We start from the raw sequence: 21,616 nt of genomic DNA, 5'->3' as shown, positions 1-21,616 counted from the left end.
CACCGGGCTGGCAACTTGACACTGTAAAACTCCACTGCCAATCATGAGCGGACAGGTGATCCGCTGTGGTGACCCCTAACCGGGAAAAGAAGAAGAAGAAGAGGATCTGTTGCTATTACAAGAGCTTGATTTTCCTGCTGTAAGTGCTGCCATTAGTCTGTGGTAACAGGAATACGTTATGAGTTCATCTTATCTGCTGTCCACACAGTTGTGCTAAGATGCTCTTACAAGAGCTTTTTTTTAATCACCCCCCCCCCCCACACACACACACACAACACAGGAATGAGACTAATGTCTCAACTACCTGCACCCATTTGGCCCATTCATTCCATAATAACAGAGATTGAGAATCCCTGAGCAAAGTGGGAGATCTGTATTCCATTAGTTTCTCCCTGGAATACATGATGAGAGTGGGATGGTAGGGAGTAGGCCAATTTGCAAAGTAGCCTATCTTGTACCCCACTACAGAACTGGCAAGAGTTCTCAAGTTCCTTGTCAAGTCAGCATTAGGTTCCCCTGAGTGGCTTGTCATGGGTGACACAAAGCCCATTGCTCTAGCTCAGGAATTCCTCTGCATTATCAGGGGCTTTGGCTATGCTTAGGAGTTTACCTGTGTAACCGAACATGTAGATTTTTTTTTGTCCCCCTGTGATTAATGGAGGCGTTTTTCTCATGGCTGGATCACTGCCTTGCTCAGTTCACAGTTGCTGTACCCCAGCAACAGCTCCTTAACCTTGATATAATGAAATGTGGGAACTAAGCATGTTCTATCTGCTGATCTCTTTGCCTCTGACTTCCACCTGTTTCTGTGGATGCCCCTGCAAGTGGTCCACATGAATTGCTTGTGGCCTGTAACAGCACTTTTAGGTCTAGCGAAGGAACGGCCAGGGGTGTTGCCTTAAAATGTGAATCTTTTCGCACAGAAAAAAAGGTTCCTTAATGCAACCCATCCTGACCACTGTAGCATTTAATAGTTTGTTTGATTTGACCTTAATCCCATCCAGACACATATTCAGAGGATGTGCTCAATATTTTGAGGAAGGTTAAGAAAGCAGCAAGGGTAGGAAATCATACCTAGCAAACTGGAGGAGATTTTCGCTGTGATGCCTGTTATGGGATCAGGACCCAAACAGTATGCATGTGCACTGGTCCTGGACTACTTGTCAAGATTATTCAAGAAATGCCTCATGTTTCTTTAAATGTCCATTTTAGAAGCAGCTGTATGGACTTCTGTCCAAACACTACATCCTAGGTGTGGCATCTACATTCGGGGCAGGGTTTGTCGCTGACATTTTGCACTGTCGGTTTTCACAGAACACCCTTTACAACCAGCCACCCACTGTCGTATACTCTAGGAATCATCACACAGGTGATGAATGCAGCAGTGAGTAGTTTGAAGAATGTAGTTGTGGTAGGAACGTACCATAAAAGTGGATGTTTCAGTATATTCATTGTTGCAGTCCATATTCCATATTCTCTTTCTTCTTCTCCTGTTGTTCTTTTCTTGGCACCATATGGTTGGGATGGCAGTAGTTTTATCCCTTTCCATCCCTTTTGTCTCTCTCCCAAGCTCTTCCTTCATTGCACTTACTATACTTCCCAGACAGGAAGACTGAGGCCTTCTGGGGTGAACCTCTTATCCATGGAAGTCTAGCCCACTTAGGCTCTGCTGCTGCGTTTTACCTTCTCATATAGTAAAAGCAAGAAAGATCTAAAAGATGATGTCTACCGATGCTCCTCTTATACCACCAGCCTCCTTATGTGGCATTAGAAGGAAGTTGACTGAAGTCTCTGGGGGAAGGTATAGCTCTGGAAGTCGGGTCACCCGTCATACTATCTGCAGACAGGATATTCCATAGATGATAACTGCTACAGAATGTCTACATTGTACTTTCTCTGTTGAGTTGTTTTTCTGACAAAATGTGTGTCATTGAACAAATTTCATTTATTTGGCACTGGCTCTTGTGTTTCATTGAAAAAAAGACTTTTTAGCAGAGTTAAATCAGTGAAGAGTGGAGTGCAAGAAAATGTTTCCCCACTTTCTCTAAGGTTGTGCAATTTTAGACTTGTGTATTGAGTGATGAAGATGTCTGAGTTCATTCTCCAGAAGGCTTGCCTTCCTACAAAAGCATTGTTTTTGTGAGTTTTTTTGCAGTCAGTGATGTGTGATGTTACTTTATTTTTTTTTACATAGTAGAACTTGTTGGGATGATAGCTTACTCCATGTTTAGCCATGTATCCAAGTTATACAGGAAACTATGCCAACTATATAAGGCACAGTGTGGACATGAACCTACCAAGATAGTGGGGTACCAATCACTGTTTTTGAAATATAGATCAGTTCTTTGTTGCATGCATTATTTTTTTTACTGTGCTGCTGCATGTCACTGAAGGCCTTGTACTGACTGTGTAAAGTGTTTTGTTAAACTGAAACTGGAGTATTTACTTGTTATTAGGTGTTCCAGGGTCTGTCTTTGACCTTCTATCTGACAAAGACAAAGAAAGGATAACCGAGGTGAAAAAGGTGGCTCTACAGAAAACAGCTGAAGTTAAGGGGCTGGTACAGCAAAGCTCTGGTAGTCAATTCTGTTCTGTAGATTCTGCTGAAGCATGTGATTTGTGGACATCTGCTCAGAGAGGAGAAGCAAGCTCATCTTCCAGTGACTTTAAACCATTTGCCAAAAATCCAGAGAAGCAGAAACGATACGATGAATATATGGAAAATTTAAAACAAGGGCAGAAAGGTAAATAACAATTTGTAAGAGCTTTGAGTAATCAAGTGAAATTATTTTCCTTGTCAGTTTGAAGTTGGTTAAATACTGAAAGTATCTGATGTTTTATTTACCCAGGATGACCTATGCAAAATGTAGCACATTGTCTGCCATGGTCCCTTTACATGCAGTATATGTGCTATGTTGATGCATGAAAATTGAGAGGTATTCACCAGGCAAGGCAAGTAGCTGTACTGAGAGTTCCTGTCTTGAGACTGAGAGGTGTTCACCAAACAAAGCAAGTGGCTTTACTGAGTTCCTGTCCCAGAATTGCAGTTACATTGCTGTGTCATGTTGTCTAATGCTATGAGGCTGTAATAAAGCCAGACTGTATGAATGTCCAGTATTTACCAGTGCCCAGTTCTGCAAGTTATAAGATGGGCAGTCAGAGTTTAGCAACCTTTAGAAATAGTTTAAAAAGCCATTGTCTTATGATAGAGCAAAGAAACCTTTAAGAAGGCCTTGACACCCCACCCTCCCAGCTCCAGTGAACTTGCATTTTCTAATTCTGAGGTTGCTACAAGTCAGGGAAAGTGAAATTCCAAAGCACAGTATCCTTGAACAATAAATGCTATCTTCTATCATTAGACTGCTTTTTGTCTCTGTAAGCATAGCACAGTGTATGTTTACTATTCAGTCATAAGAATTTTACAGATGCTATCACATAACTTACAGTATATGTTCATAGGTACCTACTAGACTGTTGATCTGTGAGGATCTTAAAAGCCTAGCTATACATTCCCATGGTAGTTTTTAGCCCTTATCTTTTGCATAGCAATAAGTTAAATGTTGGCAGAACAAATGTATGCTGGGACATTTACTTGTTTCCCTTGTTCGTGAGGGACATGGGTGCCAAACCAGAGGTGAATTTGTGGTTTCCCATTCATTCTTCCAAGTTACACTTGAATAGAGAAGTACTTTGCTTTATGGAATGTAAGACTGTTCCATAGAAGCAGTATTCTGTGTGATATATACTTCTCTCAATCGTGGGCAGTTTATTTACTTGAGTTAGGTTAGACATTGCTGTATTTGACAGTTCAGGGACCAAAAAAATGAGAAATGACAAAGTGTAACGTAACTTGATATTTGGGATTTACTGCCCCTACCCCCAATAATTTGATTGGCAGTCATAAGAGTGAAATGCTTAGAAGAAAATGGAGACTACAGGAGCATGCCTGTAGAAATATGTATCAGAAAAGTTTTAAGCTTTTGGCAAAAACCTTTCATTCATTTTTTGAATAGGTACAACTAAGTTGCTGGTGGTTTTATGAGTAATTTAATTTTTTTCCCTTTCTTTCTTTATGTGTATGAAATCATTTGAAATGTATGCCGCGGTGGTACAGCGGTTAGTGTTGTCACCTCACAGCAAGAAGTTCTCCCGTTCGATTCTCAGCTGGAGTGCCTTCTGTGTGGAGTCTGCATGTCCTCCCCGCGGTTGAGTGACATTAGACATGCAGATAGGTGCGTGCTTGAATAGGTGTGCCTTCTTCGAAGGTTGGGCATCAGGCTGGCAACTCGACACCGTAAAAAATCCACTGCCAGTCATTAGTGGACTGGAGACCCGCTGTGGCGACCCCTAACCAGGAAAAGCCGAAAGACATTACTATGAAATCATTTGAAATAGACTGTTGTCTGGTCTTGATTTTAATTTTCACACAGTGCATTAGATTACTTTATAAATATAATTGTATTGAATTTTATAAGAATAAAAAACAAGATGACCATACATGAATGTCTGCAATTTACATATATGTAGATTGCATTTCACTAAATATGCTTGTTCTAGCTGAACAAAGAGCATCACATTTTGACTATAACTGGTGAACAAATTTTTAACTTTTGAATACATTTACTATAACTGCTCCTCCATTTTGTGTTATTTTCTTACTACAATTCATAGATCATCATGATTTTATCTGCTTCAGTCCTGTGGTACCTGCTGTAACACCATATGTGTCTTTGCACATCTGTGTCCTTGTGTTTCATTTTCCTCAAAATCACTCCCCTGCAATGTGAATGATGAAATATCATCTTTACCACACCCTTGCTGTTATGGTGCCTTATCTCCCAAACTCTTTCTAGCATTCACTTTGTAATACTCTAAGATCTCAACTCATTTTGTCCTTAATTGCTACAATCTCCCAGCATACCTCTCAACTGTCCAGATTTTGTTTCGTATTTTTGGTGCATTCCTCATAAAATTTGTGGTTTTCTGACAAATCACTGAGGACCTAAGTCATTAAATGATGGCATACATCTGATTGTCAGACTTCATATTCTTCAGAAAATGCTTGCTAACACAAAACCTGTTGTAGCAACTTTCTAAGTTTACAAGAGCAATATTAAAGTATATCCCTGTATTTCTGCCTGTGTCAGCCATTATTTTAAGCTTTGTCCAGATTTCTTGGGCTAAGAGGTTGAGAGGTATGCTCCCAGCATATAAATTTGTATGTTCACCTAATCAGAATTAGTGTCCTTCCCCTATTTTTTTATGCCTTAAGATTCCTTGTCTTTCAGGACTGTTAACAGCAAAGTGTTCTTACTCTGTCAATCTTTTTTTCTTTTCCCTATTCTTCTGTACACAGTATTCCCTCGACTTTACCATCTCCTTCTGAAATATGTTGTTTGTGTTTTCCAGTGCACTTTTCCATTGCATTCTAGCTGTCATATACTCCCAGGAGGTACATTACACGTTGGCTTCTAAAGCCACACATCTCGGGCATTTGCCTTCCCTTTCTTTATAGTCTGTGTTGCACGAAGAACTACCAATGTAGAATTCTGAGTTGTTATTCCAATATGGAATTCAGTTTTTCAAGTTGCTGTGTGTTTCATATGTCTTTCATTCCTCTGTGATAACGTTCATCCCTTCTGTCTTTTATCAGCTAATTTCTCATTCTGTTCTGATTGTCTTAGGCCCTTGAAAAGACATTGGAGACAAGGAATGTCCACTAACAATGAGAAATTACCATTGTTGTAGCACAAACATCTATGTATATGAAACACAAAATATTTATTTTATTTTTTTCGGAATATTAAGTCCGCCCTGCATTCAGCATGTGGAGGACTTTGCCCACTCCCACACCCCCACTAATTTAAATACACTAATCCAGTGGTCACACAATCATAAAAAGTGACAAACACCCTTTGAGAAGAAACGTGATAGTCTTTGCATGTATGACAGTTGCAGTAGTATAAACATGATGTGGGAATTTTTGCAGGCAGATGTCCACCCAAATTACCTTATTCTCAAAGGATTATGAATGCTCCAGCATGAGTTGTTTCCTCACTGATGCAGGGGTGCATGCTAAATTGTTAGACTGAAATTTTGTTGGTGAGCAGTTTTGTGGAAATACTGTTCTGTTTCCCTGGACAAGCTTCATGCAGGCTTGAAAAGCCTTTGGTGTTGCATACATCTGATGCTTTACAAAGACTTGCGTCCCATATAAAGAGTTGCATTCTGAGTGGTTTTCTGCTTAAGATAATCTCACCTTCTGATAGACTTCCAGATTTATGTAGGTTTTACTAGTAAAACCTTTAAAAGAAATTGCTGTGCCTGGCAGGTGCATAAGATGATGGGGGCCTTAATCTAGACATCTGCTTCAGAGTCAAGCCAGCCTTATGCTAGTGCAGGAGTTCCTTCACATAGAAGGAAACAGAGAAAAAGAACACTGACACAAGAAACTTAAAGTTGAAAGGACCTTCACTAAGGACTTAGTGAAGGAGTAGAAGACTGCTTTACTTGCATCAAGGAGGCCTGAGAATGTCTTAATCAAAGAGTTAGTTTACCACCCCCTAGGTCTAGATTTTCTTTTGCAAGCTAGCCCCTTTTCAACCCCTTTGGAGCAGATATGCCAGTGGTTTCTTACATGTCCTCACAGTCCTCCAACTTTCGTAGCATGTCCTCCCAGGCCTTATTCTCTGTAGCAAGGATAACAGATGTTGGGGTCACTTTAATGAACATGACCAACACCAGCTTCTTTTTTCAGGCTTATAACTTCAACTGTAAAAAAAAAAAAAAAAAAAAAAAAGTTATTTTTCAAGTATTTTGCTTCATAGTCACACTGATGATAAAGTATTTGATAACAGCTGCACCTCCAGGGTACTTCAAATAAGTGAATTGGCTGTCCCATCCTGCTTCTCATCTACAGAAGGTTGGATGTTATGGCTATGTATATCTGCTGTCACTCTGGTTTTGTAGGCCCCTATGCCTCCTTTGCCTGGAGCTCATATGCCACAAGCATTGCACTACCTAAAAAAGCCAGCCAGTGAGTTTTTCTTGATGTAGCAGAATTCACAGCTAACTATCACTCAGCTCTCCACTTTGGATACCCAGCCTGTGAAAAAGAAAAGAGGACCTTCTCTTTGGGATTAAATTAATCATCCAAAGATTAGGAAGACTAGCATAGAGTTTGCAAGTCTCAGCTCACCTTGGATGTGATTCAGATGACAAAGAAATATTCTTCTCTTGTTCTACTGAAGCCATCTCATTTTGGGAGACCCTCTGTCTTCTGAATAAGTATGTCAAAAAGTAGTCTAAGGAAATGTTCAAGACCAAAAAGAGGTAACCACGTCTTCTGGGCTTGGAGTGCTGTACCCCCAGTATTTGATGTCTTAGTTATGGCATCCCTTGAGCTGCACTTCTAACTGTCTGCTCCTAAAAGCTTGACATATTTTACAAGGCTAACGTGGCATCCTTATGTCTATACAAGAATCAGCAGCAGTATCAGTGGATGCTTTCAAAGGAGGTCTAAGCTGGCTCATGCCCTCAACAGTCTCTTAATTTGTAACGCAGCACAGAGTAGAGTAGTTTGACTGGTTTGAGAAAATGATTTATAACTATGCTACCCTTACCTTCAGGAGCATTAATTGCCAGTTCCAGATGACTAACTACTAAGGGGAAATCCTGAAGATTTAAGAATTGGTCTCAGAGAGGCCAGATGAAACATTGAAGGTTCAACTAACAATACTGAGCCATACCATTTAGAAGGAGGGCAAGCACTTAATAAAAATTGAATGCAGTGTAGTTGATGCAGCATCAAGAATGACATCAGCAAGATTAGACTTCAGGAGACATGTTTTCTTTAGAATACTGCTACCAAATGATGTCAAAGAGAAGCTCCTGAATAAATTGACAGAAAGGAGTATCCTGTTTGGTTCTGTTACACTGAAGGTCCTCAAAAAGCAGGAAGAAAAAAATAAAATGATAGAGTTAAACAACTATCCCTTCAACCCTTTCCTAGTTATAGCAGAAATTACTTGCCCAAGTGATGGCCTTTCTAATGGTGTTAGCAGGTGACCCAAAAAAGACCCTTTGAGAAGAATAAATGGCAGGGCACACAGAGATGCAAGTCAGGAAGGCCTTCTGGAAATTGCTCCCTCTGAACAATAATGACTGCCCCCTGTCCTTTCCCCTTCCCTCAACTCGGCAAAAACATTTTTTTACCAGGTCTTGGATAGGTGGTAAGACTGCATGTGCACAAACTCCAGTGGTACCCGAAAAAAAATAACTTTTGGAGCAGCATGCAGTCCCCAAAGAGAAAGAGCATTCATTCCTACCATGCATTCAGTTAGAATTTATCTGGTGAGTAACATGAATCATTGCAGATCTGGGGATATCCTTTCAGCAGCCTTCACACACACTCAAGCCTAACTATAGATCCATTAGGCCAGGAATAGGGGACATATCGGGAACTTGAAGGTACAGAGCCTGTGCCCCCCCCCCAATCCCCGGACAGAATCAGCAGTAGCATATCAGTATCAAATAAATGAAGGCTGTGGTCTTAGCTGTCAAAACCTTCAGGCCAGTCTGGAAACTGTAAGTTCAGAATTCAGCCCTAGTCAGTACAGCAGTCATTTGATATATAAAATTGGGGGTTACCACTTTTACCCTGCTATGTGTGTTTGCCATCTAAGCTGGGGCTTAACCTCATTATCACATGTGGTTCTCAGAGCGCATTGTATCCCCTGATACCTCAGCCAGATGGCGGCTACTCTGAGACATTTATTGATCAGCAACCACAGTAGTACATGGGCAAATGCATCCACAGAAGCCAGAAGAAAGTTTGCATCTGTGGAGAAGTACCAATTGTGAGAATTTTGTGCATGCTTACCTTACAAAAAAAAAAAAAAAGTGGTGACAGTAGATGTTTTCTCCTTCCCTTAGACCTTTTTTCTTTATGCCTTCCCCTGATTCCTCTGTTATCCCAAAGCACTTAGGAAAATAAGAGAACGGAAACCAAAGATAATCCTTCTGGTCTGTTTTTGACCCAGTGCAGCTGGGAAAGGGAACCCACATACATTTTACCTCTAGCAGTCAACCTACTAATACAACAGTCAGGATGTCTTCTACGGTCTCAGGTTGACTGCATGGATGATTTGACACTGGTTCTTCTCAAGCACCTGTTTGCTGAGGCCATACATATACTGAAACAAGCCAAGAAGCCTAGCATAAAGAGGTTCTGTTTGACAAAGTGGATATTTTCCATCCAGCATGACTCGAACTACTAGAACCCCAGCTCTTCAAGGCTTTTATATTCTTCCTTTAAAGTATATGTATGTACAGTCTTGACATGCCCTCCTTTGGACCCTCCTCTGCGAAACCTTACAGTTTCTGAAGGGGACACTTTGTCTTTGTCTGCCAAGGAGATTTATTTTGGCTCCTTGGTACCTCATCTTTGTTAGAAAAACTGACCTTGGGTTCCTTTTTGCCAGCATCTTCTATTCCTCCCAAATTCATGTTCTGGAAGTCAGTGCTACTAGTGGTTGTTATCTTACGTAGAAGTCTTTCAGAGTTACAGGCCATTATATACAAGGAACCCTTCAGAGTGCATTGACAGAGTGAGCCAAGAAGTAACCATTCTTTCATGTCAAAAGTAGTAACAGAGGTGCCCCTTAACTTGATAATTTGTTTGGTTGTCTTTTTTCGTCAACCAAAAAACAGAGAGAAAAGACTGTTACAACTGATGGATGTCTAGAAACAACTTGGATACTTGTTGACAGAATTGGGGACTTCAGGCAAACTGAGTAGTTTTTCTCATCCTCTGTCTCAGGGAAACAAGGCAGACCAGTCACTAAGCAAATCATCTCCAAATTCATGCCTAGGTGCATCTTGTTATGTTGTGAAAGAAATGGGAAGTCTTTGCAGGAGCGTATGAGAGCTCATTCTGGAATAATGTATACCAATTCAGCAGGCTTTTCAGGATGTTTCTACTGAGTATGTATGAGGCAACAACTTGGTCCTCTGCTCACATTTTTTCTAAGTGTTATATGTTGGTCATTCACTCCAAAAGCAGAGCAGATTTTGAGACACCAATCTTGCAAGTCTAGCTGAGAGTTCCAGACATCCTATATAAATTGGGCAGTAGAAGACCTGTCCTCCTCTGAGGACAACTATCACCCTTCTTCCTGTACATGAATTGTAATCTCCCCGTACATAGTGAGTGCAGCTGCAATACTGATCTATATGAAGAGTATAATACAGTTGTGTGGCTTCTTGCACCATAACGGTACATGTTTTCAGTAGAATCATTATTGCAGTACTTGCTTGTTGTACTCCTTAATCCATATCTTCTTTCTTGTTTTTTTTTCTCCCTAGTTGCTGAAGTGTCAGAAGGGAGAGATGTTTTTATTACAGTTTGTTCTCCTAGCAATTAATCTTCATCTGTTCCCCTAGTAATTCATGTCCAAGAAACCTCATTCTCTCTTCTCCTGTTTCTGTGCTCCAGAGGGGTGGTGGGTACCAGGGCTAAAAAGCTTTCTCCTGTAAGTCCAGCCCCAAGCTTTGCATGGTGTGCAGTTGGGGCCGACTTTTTAGTGTAGTTGGTATTATTACTTTTACCTAAGTTTGCCTTCTCTCAGGCCACTGGCTTTCCCTCCTGTATACTTAGTGTTGGACAGTGTCTTTGAAGATTATTCTTTACCACTTGTTGCTAGGAAACCATGCAGGTTTACAGAGTGTTTGAAACTCACAAGCACCAAGGCTAACCCCTTAGTAGTCTGTACAGAATCCACAAAAGGTTTAACTAAGGGACCAACTAGACATCCCTTACTTGATGATAGAGAAAGTAGACAGATGTGAGGAAAAGCTTGTACCTCTGCCACTCTTGCAGTGAGAGCATTGAATTGTCAATTCTATATACTAAAGTACCTTGAATCTCTCCAGGATAAAATTCTAGCTAATTTATTTTATTTATTTTATTTATTTTACATTTGTTGACCGGGCTAGTCTAGCTGGATATATATCCGTTTACAGTAGAGGCCCGGGGAGAAAAGCTCCAGTACAGTTAAAATTACAGTGATGAATATAAATAAAGCAAAAATATTTAACAATACATCAAAGATTTTCTACATAGATTTCTAAATGGTACAAGAGAGGCAAGGCAATAACATTTCAGAAACTTATCAGTCTTACATTTCAAGAGAGAATAACAAATAAATTTAAAATGTACAAGTCTAGTTCTACTAGTAACATAGTAGGATATAAAAAAAAAAAAACTAAGGATAGAATAATTTAAGGCATAACTTAAGATTAAATCTCATCTCCAGAGAGGCATCAGATAGGGGCTTAGTGAGAAGTTAAAAAAAATTTAGTTGTATTTAGAATATGTTTCAGTCGGGATTGGTACAGGGACATAGCCAATGTGAAATAAGATGTTCTTTGATTTGTTTTTTGAATAGAGTGGTAGACCCAAGACTAGTTATATTCTGAGGGAGTTGATTCCATATTTTACCAATGGAATTAGAAAATATAGCATCTCCAGCTTTATTGTATGATTTAGTTATGGATACAAGGAACTTATTTGCTGAACGAAGTGTGGTTAGGTTCTTGTATGGAGAAATGAGGTATGCTAGGCTGGGAGTATTTTCGGGGAAATGAAGGGCTTTATGAATGATGAGTAATTTGTTGATACAATAGGTGGTTATTTAGTTCTAGCCAGTTTAGTTGTTTAAGGTTGTGACAATGGTGAGTTCTGAAGGGTGTAGCATTAATGAATCTGGCTATACTGTTATAACAGGTAGAGAGTTTGTTGATGTTATTTTTAGAGAGTGTGGTAAATATAGCTGAAGCATAAAAAAGGGTGGAAAGTAGGTGAGTTTGTGCAATAGTTTTCCTGGCTGCTGGGTTCAGGAAGGATCTAATTCTATAGTGTCCCAATTTTTTTATTAACAGCTTTAATAGAAGTGTTAATTTGTTCCTCAAAGTTCAGATGGTTATCAATGGTTACACCTAATAGCCGAGTAGTTTTTTTCAGGGTTTATACAGGTGGCATTATTAGAGGAGATAGTAAAGAAAGGTGTAGGAGATTTATTTGTGGGAGTAAAGAGCAGTGGACTAATGTGGACTCTATTACGGCTAGAACCTTATCAAAGGAAATTCTGGAAACAAGAGAAGCTTTACGGCTAGAACCTTATCAAAGGAAATTCTGGAAACAAGAGAAGCTTTACAAGTCTCCAGTCAGTGTCCATTACACTTTGGATGCATCATGCAGATTAGCTGCCACAGATACTGTCATCCGCAGACATACATGGCTAAGGACCCAGCCCCTGTCAAATCAGGTCAAGGCTGAACTACCAGATGCTCTACTAGAGAAGAAATTTCTTTTTGGACCTACAGCTGAACAGGTTTTTGAGAAGCTGGATAAGAAGGTACTGCAAATAAAAACTGTGAAGGAATTTCATCTGTCTCCAACATGAAGGTGCAGTAGAAAGTGCACCTCAAAACCTTGGCCTTCCCCCTAGACAAGACAACGGGAGGCTTTCCCTTGGCAAGAGGCCCAAACAACCCAGGAGTTGGCAACCAGAACAATCACACAGAACAGGGAGGTCCAAAGATCCCACCCAGCACAGAGACCTACTGTGACTACGTTCACTCCCAGCGTCATACACCCCTGTCCGCCTTCCTCTCCAAACTTCTACTGGAATCAGAAGACCATCACCAAGGACCAGTGGGTTCTCAACATCATAGAAAGGGAATACTCTCCATTTCAGAGAAATCCCACCCTTCTTGGGTATTCCAAAAGCACAGGAAAGCTTCTTACCTTCTATCCTTGTGGAATTACATTCCCCAAGGATCCATTTAGCCTGTACCTCCAGGTTGGGAGGGAAGAAGTTTCTACTCAAGGATCTTTCTAGTTCTAAGAAGAGAGTACCTTGAGGCCCATCTTGGACATTTCAAAACTAAACATGTTTCTCAATATCCCAACATTCAAAATGTTTAATATGCAAAAATTACTTCCCATAATCTCCAAGATGCCTTCATGATCACTGTAGACCTAAAAGACGCTTGCCTCCATGTCCCCATAGCAGACCGTCACAGAAAATACCCAAGATTTGTAGCAACAGGCTCTCACTTCCAGTTCTGTGCTTTACAATTTGGGCTGTTCACTGCTTCCAGAATTTTCACAAAAGTGCTTAACTCCTGTAATTGCACATTGCAGAAGTGTGGGAGTTCATATTTATTCCTACTTAATCAATTGTCTTATTCAGGAAAAATCTGTAGACTGCTTTCAGAAGGTAGGTCTCACCTTAAATCTTCAAAAGTCACAAAGTCTTCCTCAAACAAGAATTCTATTTCTGGGAGCCTTCATAGATTCAATCCAACAGAAAGCCTTCCTCCCACAGGAAAAGATAGCTTTCCTAACAAACTACCAGATCAGCCTGTTTCCAAAACAACATAAATCAGCAAGGGAATTTCTGAACATTCTGGGTTACATGGCATACTGCATTCTTGTGATCCATCTTGTAAAGTTACACATGAGAAAACTTGAGTAGTTCCTAAAACAATCTTAGGAACAACATTTTCATCCCCTAGAAACGCTATTGCTTCTCCATTCATGCCTGAAGAAGGAGATTGTATATTGGATGAACACCATACTGCTGAACCCAGGGGCAAATTTATTTTTACCAGAAGCAGACAGGACCACAACCACAGACAGTTCAGACATAGGTTGGGGAACCCAGTTAGGTTCCCTGAAAGTGCATGGCATCTGGGCAATACAGCAGAGAAAATTGCATATAAATTGGCAGGAGCTACTGGCAGGCTACCTGGCCATGATGGCTTTTCAACAGAATTTAAGACCAGAGACCCTGAAGATCTAGACAGACAAACACAGTGATGTGGCATATAAACAAGCAGGGGGCTTACCGTATCTTACCCTTTGTGCAGCCTCACAAAGATGCTGGCTCGAGAACTAGGGCTAACTCTGATAGCATTTTATATTACTGGTCAGAGCAGTACCCTGGCAGATTCTCTAAGCAGGGATCTTCTAGAACCCAACAAATGGATACTGATGAGAGAGGTGTTCTGGAGGCTGTACAGTTGGGGGGGGGTCTCCTCAATAAACCTGTTCATCTTTCACCAGAAGAGACAACTGCAGACGTTCTGCTCCAGAACTCAACAGACAGGGACTTGGAACATAGATGCTTTCTCTTTCCCATGGACAGATTTGTTCCTGTATGCATTCTCACACTTGCCTCTGATCCCCAAGGTACTGATAAAAAATCAGGGCAGACTGACTCAGCGTGATCCTAGTGACCCCCTTCTGGCTGAGGCAACACTGATTCTCCCTCCTCTTGATCCTCAGTGAGGGGTGACTCTGCACCCTACAGAGGAAGTAGATCTCCTCAGCAAAGCAAAAGCATCTGTCTTCCATCCTCATCTAGCTGCACTCAGGTTAATGCCTAGAGGATAGGGTTTTGACACCAAGGAAGGTCTTATATCCCACAGACTTGCTTTCCTTTCTACAGGAGGCAAAGAAACCTAATGCCAGAACATAACACCTGGCCAAAAATGGAATAAATTTTCCATCTGGTGTCACAGCAAGAACACCAACCCTGCTTAGTCAGACAGCAACTCAGTTTTGCAGTACCTTTTAGGCCTGTTTAGACAGGGACATTTTAATTTCTGGTATTTTAATGGCAACTCAGCTTGCCTGCACAGTGCTGTACCTATCTTCTTGCACACCCCACATGAAGCTTTTCCCCAGGGGAGCTTCACTTGAGACGACCCAGAAAGAATCCTATATCTGCCTGGGATCTAAATTATGTGTTAGAGAAACTTATCTTACCCACCTTTGAACCTGCTGCCATTGCCTCACTAAAGATGCTCACTTGAAAGACCACTTTCCTTGTAGCTGTCACATCAGCAAAGAAGGTCTCAAAGCTACAAGCCCTCTTGTGTAAAGAGCCTTTCCCCGTCTTTCACGAGGATAGGATAAGCCTTAGAACAAACCCATCTTTCATGCTCAAGGTGGCTTCAGAACTTCAAGATTAACTAAAAAAAAATGGCCCAAACTTCACCAAACCAGTAAAAATATAGAAATTGACCGGACTTCGTGAATAAAATACTATTATTTTTATTAATTAAAACACATCACATAAGCGCTTTCATCTCCCATGGAGACTTCTTCAGATAAAATACACTCACATTCATCATCTTATTTATAAACTAGCTGAAATTCATCAACCAGTCGTGAATTGCCAGTAACTAAAAATTCCCCGTGTTAAAGGTGTACAAAGCACCTATCCCAATCACAAGTACTTGCAAGAACATTTTTCAAAATAAAATAAACTACGTAACATAAAAATATATAAAAATCATGTTAAATTCCTTTAAAATTTATGTTAACAAATCTGCTTTTTCACTCAATATGGGTTTGAGAGATACTTGGTCGTTCAGACCTGGAGGGGATGATACATTTATTTGCAACTGCCAGACAAGTTCTCTTTTTAACAAATGTCTTTGCCAGTCACCACCCCTAGAATGAATCTGCACTTTTTCTAGTATACCAAAGCTAAACTTAACAAACCCCTGTTAGGGATGTACTTTACTAATCAAAATAGAAATAAAGGAGACAACAAATACAAAAAAAGCCCTATTATTGGAACATAATGTTTATTCCCAAGAGATTAAAGAAGTTGTAAAGAACTGGAGAATTTTTAAGGTTAATAATGAAGTTTCCCATTTGGTTGGGCCTGAACCCTTTTTTGTAAGTAAAAGTGGTAGGAATTTTAAACATATCTTGGAAAATGTTAAACATAAAAATGTTGGTACTGGTACCACATCTTGTGGTAGTTGTGCATATTGTATATACGTTATGAAAGAGAAAACAATGTTTTTGGACAACGTTTTGCATACCAAGGTTTCCCTTGTGAAAGGGAATTGTAATACCAACAAACTAGTGTACCTAGCTAAATGTGACAGCTGCTCAGGATACTGTGTTAGAAAGACAGAGAGAGCTTTGAAGTCAAGAATTTATGAGCACCTTTATGAGATCAGGAAGAAGTTAATACATTGTACTGGCAGTCTGTTGTGTGTAGTAATTTTAAGTTTAGCTTTGGCATACTGGAAAAAGTGCAGATTCATTCTATTCTACTTTTTATGAGTTTATTTTATTTTGAAAAATGTTCTTGCAAGTACTTGTGATTGGGATAGGTGCTTTGTACACCTTTAATGTACTTGTGATTGGGATAAGTGCTTTGTACACCTTTAACACATGGAATTTTTTTAATTGCTAGCAATTCATGATTGGTTGATGAATTTCAGCTAGTTTATAAATAAGATGATAAATGTGAGTGTATTTTATCTGAAGAAGTCTCCATGTGAGATGAAAGAGCTTATGTGATGTGTTTTAATTAATAAAAATAATAGTATTTTATTCATGTTGAAGTATGGTCAATTTCTATATTTTTTTACTGGTTTCAGAACTTGTCTGAAACCAGACTATCCACCTGTCAGTTTTCTTCCCACATCCACAGAACAGGGCAAAGCAAGTCCTTCATTCCCTGGATGTGCACAGTTAACCCAGGTACTATCTAGACAGGACAACCCTCCCCCAGTAGAGCAGAGCAATTGCTGGTGGCTTTTGCAGAGGGTAAAATGGCCAGGCATGTCTCCAAACAAACCATTTTCAAATGGATAATCAATTGCATTAAGTTATGTTACTCCTGCCTTGGGAAAATTGTACCAGGCCATATTAAAGCCTGTTCGATCAGGCATGGGGCAACTACCACTGCTTTTCTCAAAGGATTCCCTAGCCAGGCCATCCTAGATGCAGCCAAATGGTACTCATTTCACACTTTTACAAAACACTGTAACCTAGGCAATGTCTCCAGGGCTAGAGCAGCTTTTGCTACTGCCATGCTGCAAAACCTCATTTCCTAGGGTTGCACAGATGACTTACTGCCTGCTTGTTGTCTTTGAGAGTCCTCCCAAGAATCAGTACTGCAACACTCACTATGAAGTACATAGTACGTTTGTGTCCCACTTACCATAATTGTAGATGTTCTAGTAGATGACTGTTGCAGTACATACTCCAACCCCTCTGTCTCCTAACCGTTTTTCTCCCCCTAGCTGAGTGCAAGGGGTAGAGGAGTTCTCTGCAGATAGTCCACTTATCTTCATCATCACCTCTCTGATTCCTGTGATTTTCTTCCTCCTCATTCAGATTCACAAAACTGTTGGTTCACTGCTTAGGAAGACCTGAAGATGGTGCCAACGGACACCCTTCTTATACCTGTGACATCCAGACATCTGTCTTCAGATGTCCGTTGGCTAGGGATGAAGCAATGACACTGGAAGTTGGGCAGGTTGTGTGCTTCTGCATGGCAGTAAGACCCAAGAATCAGTACAGCAATATTAATGTACTCAAACATTTTCAGTTATAGTAAGTGGAACACAACTATAGTTTCTTCAGCCTGAATCTCATACAGGGTGCCTTCTCTGTGAAGTATATCTGTGCCTTCTGCATCTGCGTAGGTTTCCTTCCACCTCCCAAAGATATGCAGTGGGCGAATTGGTGTGTAGTGTATGAGTCAGTGTGTATGTGTGTGCATTCTGTGATAACCAGCACCCCTTTCAGAATCCTGTGTACATTCTTGCCATGATAGGCTGCGACCCATCCTGTAGAGGATAAAATAAGTTATTAGAAGGAAAAAGGATGGAGATGTTTGTTCGTGTGTGTGTGTTCATGCATCACAAGCATATTTTGAGAGTTGAGAGGGAGGTAGAGTAGCTGGAAGAAATCCCTGGAGTCAAGGGAAGAACAAACAAATGCTAAAAAAGTGACTGGAAGTTGAGATTGAACTCCAAAACCTAGAGCCATGTAGTCATTCTTTGCCCTGGAACTGTCAAAGAATTCCCTTTGCTTACATTCTGTGTCATAATCCCTGACATTGAGGCCTTCCAATTCACAATATGTCTATAGTTCTTCATTCTTTGTTTCATGGTCCTGTCCTCTTACCTAAAAGTCCCTTTGTATTCTTAGAAGTTCCTCTTTTAACCATTTAATGTTCTTTTCTCTTTCCCCTTTCAGTTCCTGTTTTCACTGCCATCAGTCTTGCTTTAAAGGCTGCATGTACTCCATCCAAGTAGTGCACTTCCCTCCTGTTTCTTATATTTTCCTCCATCATCACCTATTATATTATCTTTTCAGGTACTTTTGTTGTGTTCTTCGTCTGTCCGTTCATTTGTAATTTGCCTATCTCACACCATGTGTCTACTCCTTGTATCACTTTCATGTACTGTAAAGCTCACCATAGCACGAACAAATATGTATCTATTCTTGATATCTACACCTTCTCTCTATTTGTAAGACTGATTCCTTAGAAATCTGTCTGAATACTAGTTTGTGATAGTGAGTTCTAACTGTCTCACTTCTCAGTTTTTCTGACTCCATATATTCATACATCTGTTGTTCTAGTGTTTTCCATTTTCTAGGGTATTCCCTTTAACCAGTCAGGCTTTCTTTTGGTCTGTAGACACTTTGAAATCTCCATCATCAGAAAGTCCACTTCTCGTGATATATTGTCGTCTTCCTGAAAAAACTTATGAGAAAATCTATTATCATATTTAGAGGCATATTCAGTACGTCTTCCAAACCACTCCCCACGTTATGGTTATGGGTTTACAGATTAACTGTCTGCTGTACCACACCAATTACTCTGTCCTTCCAAACAACCAGTCTGACCTTAACATTTTATTTATTTTTTTATAGCACCAGCTGTGTGAAATACAGAGATAAAGCCCTGACTGAATTGCAGGTGGCCCAAGTTAGAACAGCAACTTGAGCTCCTGTAAGAGCTGACAGGGGAAGGTGGGAATGAGCATTTGTTGCCAAATCATCCACCCTGGGAGCACTTGGTGTTGCACTGTGTGGAGCTCAAAACTACTGAATCCACATTGCCAAGTGTGTCACACAATAAGCCAAAAGGAATTCAGTGTGTGGAGACATGTTCCCTTCTGAGAGCAGCACGTAGCAGAGCTTGAAAGAGCTGCCACAGGGGAGGGGGTGCTCTGTCGCAGGAGAGGGTATGCCACCCTACCGGACAAGGAAGCTGGTCCACTCCCTAACACTAAGCTGTCACTGAAAGGCAGATGAACTGATTAGGGATTCCTGGTTAGGACACTCACTTGGCTGGGGATGCCTCTCTTCCACTGCCACTGAACAAATGGGCCAGTCGGATGCAGGTAGACGAGACATCAGGTTATAGGTTCAGTGGGAGAGAAAAGATTAAAAAATATATTTTTTTTGCTGTTCTGAAGTTAAACCTGGTCTCTCTATAAAAGGAATAGTGCTCCCTTTTTCTCTTCTCTCAGTTTATGAACTGCTACAATCACTGTGTTGCCCCTAGAGATTAATCTTATGTCTTTAATTCTTAGTTTAGTTTTCCTTCATCAGTACATTTAGTCTCCCTTCTGTGGCCACATTTTGTAAAACCTCTCTCATTTTTGTCTGGTGGGAACACCACTCAGTGTTCCATATTATAAATATATTTCATCCCTTCCTTGAACCCCATTACACTGAGCTGAGCTAACACTGTACAAGTTATGCTTACCCTCTGTCCTGTCACCCTTCCTGCAGTTCAGAGTGCCATCAGTAGTGGGATGATGTTCATCGTGCATACAGCTGCAGTCATAACAGATGGGTTTTCCTGCCGTCAGGCGGATCCTCGGTCGGCCGAATTCCAAAGTCTAGGTCCTGTGTCGGATGTCGTAGCTTCTTCCCTGACGTCAGTGTGACAGGGGTATAAAAGAACCAGCCGACACCATTTTTTTTTCAGTCTTTCTTGCCGCGCGGTGCCCGAAGCAGAAGCAGTTCGCAAGTGCCGGTCGGCCAGCTCCTGAGAATACGAATATTTTTCAACCAAAGTCTTCTTGAAAGCTAAGTACCCCGTTGGGGTAACTTTTCTTGTCTCAGACTGATGTCAGACAAAGTTAATAATTGCATTTCATGTGGGAAGCAAATACCGCATAAGGATTTTCATTCCCTCTGCATTCCTTGCTTAGGCCCAGACCATGACGTCTCGGCCTGTCGTTTTTGTGCTACATTCAATAGACGCACTATTAAGCATTGGGCGGAGTTCGCCCAACACTATTTTGGCAAAAAGTTTAATTACATTATGTCATCGGAGGCTCCGACTCCAGTTTTGAGTAAAAGACGCAAAGATAAGGACCGACATACGAAGTCCGCGACTTCTACCGACACCACGCTAAAGCCGACTACAGGCGCTCCGGTTCTCAGCGAGGCACCTACGCAGCCCCTGACTACCGATGACACTTCATTGGCGGTGTCTTCTGTGCCCGAGGTCGCAGGCTCTTCGGCCCACACCCCGAATACAGATACCGAAGCCACTCTTGGCGGGGAAACTCAGAGTTTAGATAGGCCTGCCACCTCTCAAGGTGTCTTCAGGCCTTCTTCTTCTTTTCCCTTCAAGGCTTTCACTAAGTCTAAAGCAGCCATGCATACTAAAAGACAAGCTCCACAGGGTCCCTCTCAAGGCCCCATGCCTAAAAAGCAGATGCTCAAAATGGCTGAGGATTTGATTACTCTTATCAGGGGTTCTCAACCCCCCCCCCGGACAAAAGGCCCAGAGTGGAGGAAGAATCCCCTTCCTCGGACCAGGCCTCCATTATTTCAGAACATTCTGAAGACCAGGAACATTCATACTCCCCTTTTGAAGATTCTGATGCAGAGGAGTCCATTCCCTTTGTTTCCCCCCCTGAGGATTACTCTTTTGGGGAAACCTTACATACCTTGAGGGAACACTTCCACTGGGAAGGCCAAGAGTACTCAGACTCCAAGAAAAGGCTTAGGGATTTCCTCTTGCTCCCTCAGCACAGGCCTCTGGCTATACCTCCTGTCTTAGACATACTAGATGATGTGTATTCAGAGGCCTGCCTCAACCCAGATTCTTTACCTCCAGCTCCAGTCAAGCCTGACAGGTATTACCGGGTTCCTAATTCACACCAATTCCTATACAAAAGCCATGCGGCTGACCCAGAAACTATTTCACAGGGTCCCAAGGGAATTAAGGCCTCCACTGCTAAAAATCCTTTACCTTCAGAAAGAGATTCCAGAGCTTTAGAGAGGTAGGGGAAAAAGGTATACACCTCAGCCACCTTAACCATGAGGGCATTAAACTGTCAGTTCCATATGTTAAAGTACCAACAGTTTCTGTTATCACAGTTGAAAAGCAAAATGTCACAACCTGAACAACCAGACTTGAAGGAGTTGCAGGATTTGTTACATAGTGCAGAGCAAGTGGGTAAACATACCTTGCAATGTGGTTTTGATGCTTTAGTGGCCTCATATAGAGCTGCTGTTACAGGATCAGTCATGCGTAGACATGCTTGGCTCAAAGAGTAAACCTTACCAGATTATGTCAAAGCTAAATTACTAGATGCACCTCTTCAAAAAGATGTATGTTTGGTGTTAAAGCTGAGGAGGTATTAAAGAAAATGGAGGAAAAGGCAAAATCAATGCAAACAGTGAAAGATTTCCTACAGGTACAACCTCCACGTTTCAGTAGAAATTGGCCTTCAAAAAATTGGTCCTTTCCAGCCACGG

General features: G+C 41.0%; 1 protein-coding gene across 1 annotated transcript in view; it reads left to right on the top strand.

The window, feature by feature from the left end:
• Positions 1–21,616, top strand: part of GPATCH1 (G-patch domain containing 1) — a 780,183-nt gene that overhangs the window by 399,629 nt on the left and 358,938 nt on the right. The window contains exon 11 of the mRNA XM_044081593.1: positions 2,457–2,744. Within this exon, the coding sequence (XP_043937528.1) occupies positions 2,457–2,744 (288 nt within the window). The remainder of the gene's footprint in view (positions 1–2,456; positions 2,745–21,616) is intronic.

Source organism: Protopterus annectens, chromosome 8.part1 (genome assembly GCF_019279795.1).
Source record: "Protopterus annectens isolate FY-2018-M chromosome 8.part1, PAN1.0, whole genome shotgun sequence".
Taxonomy (NCBI): domain Eukaryota; kingdom Metazoa; phylum Chordata; order Ceratodontiformes; family Protopteridae; genus Protopterus; species Protopterus annectens.
Note: the sequence above shows the minus strand (reverse complement) of the source record. Positions and strands in the feature narration are given on the sequence as shown.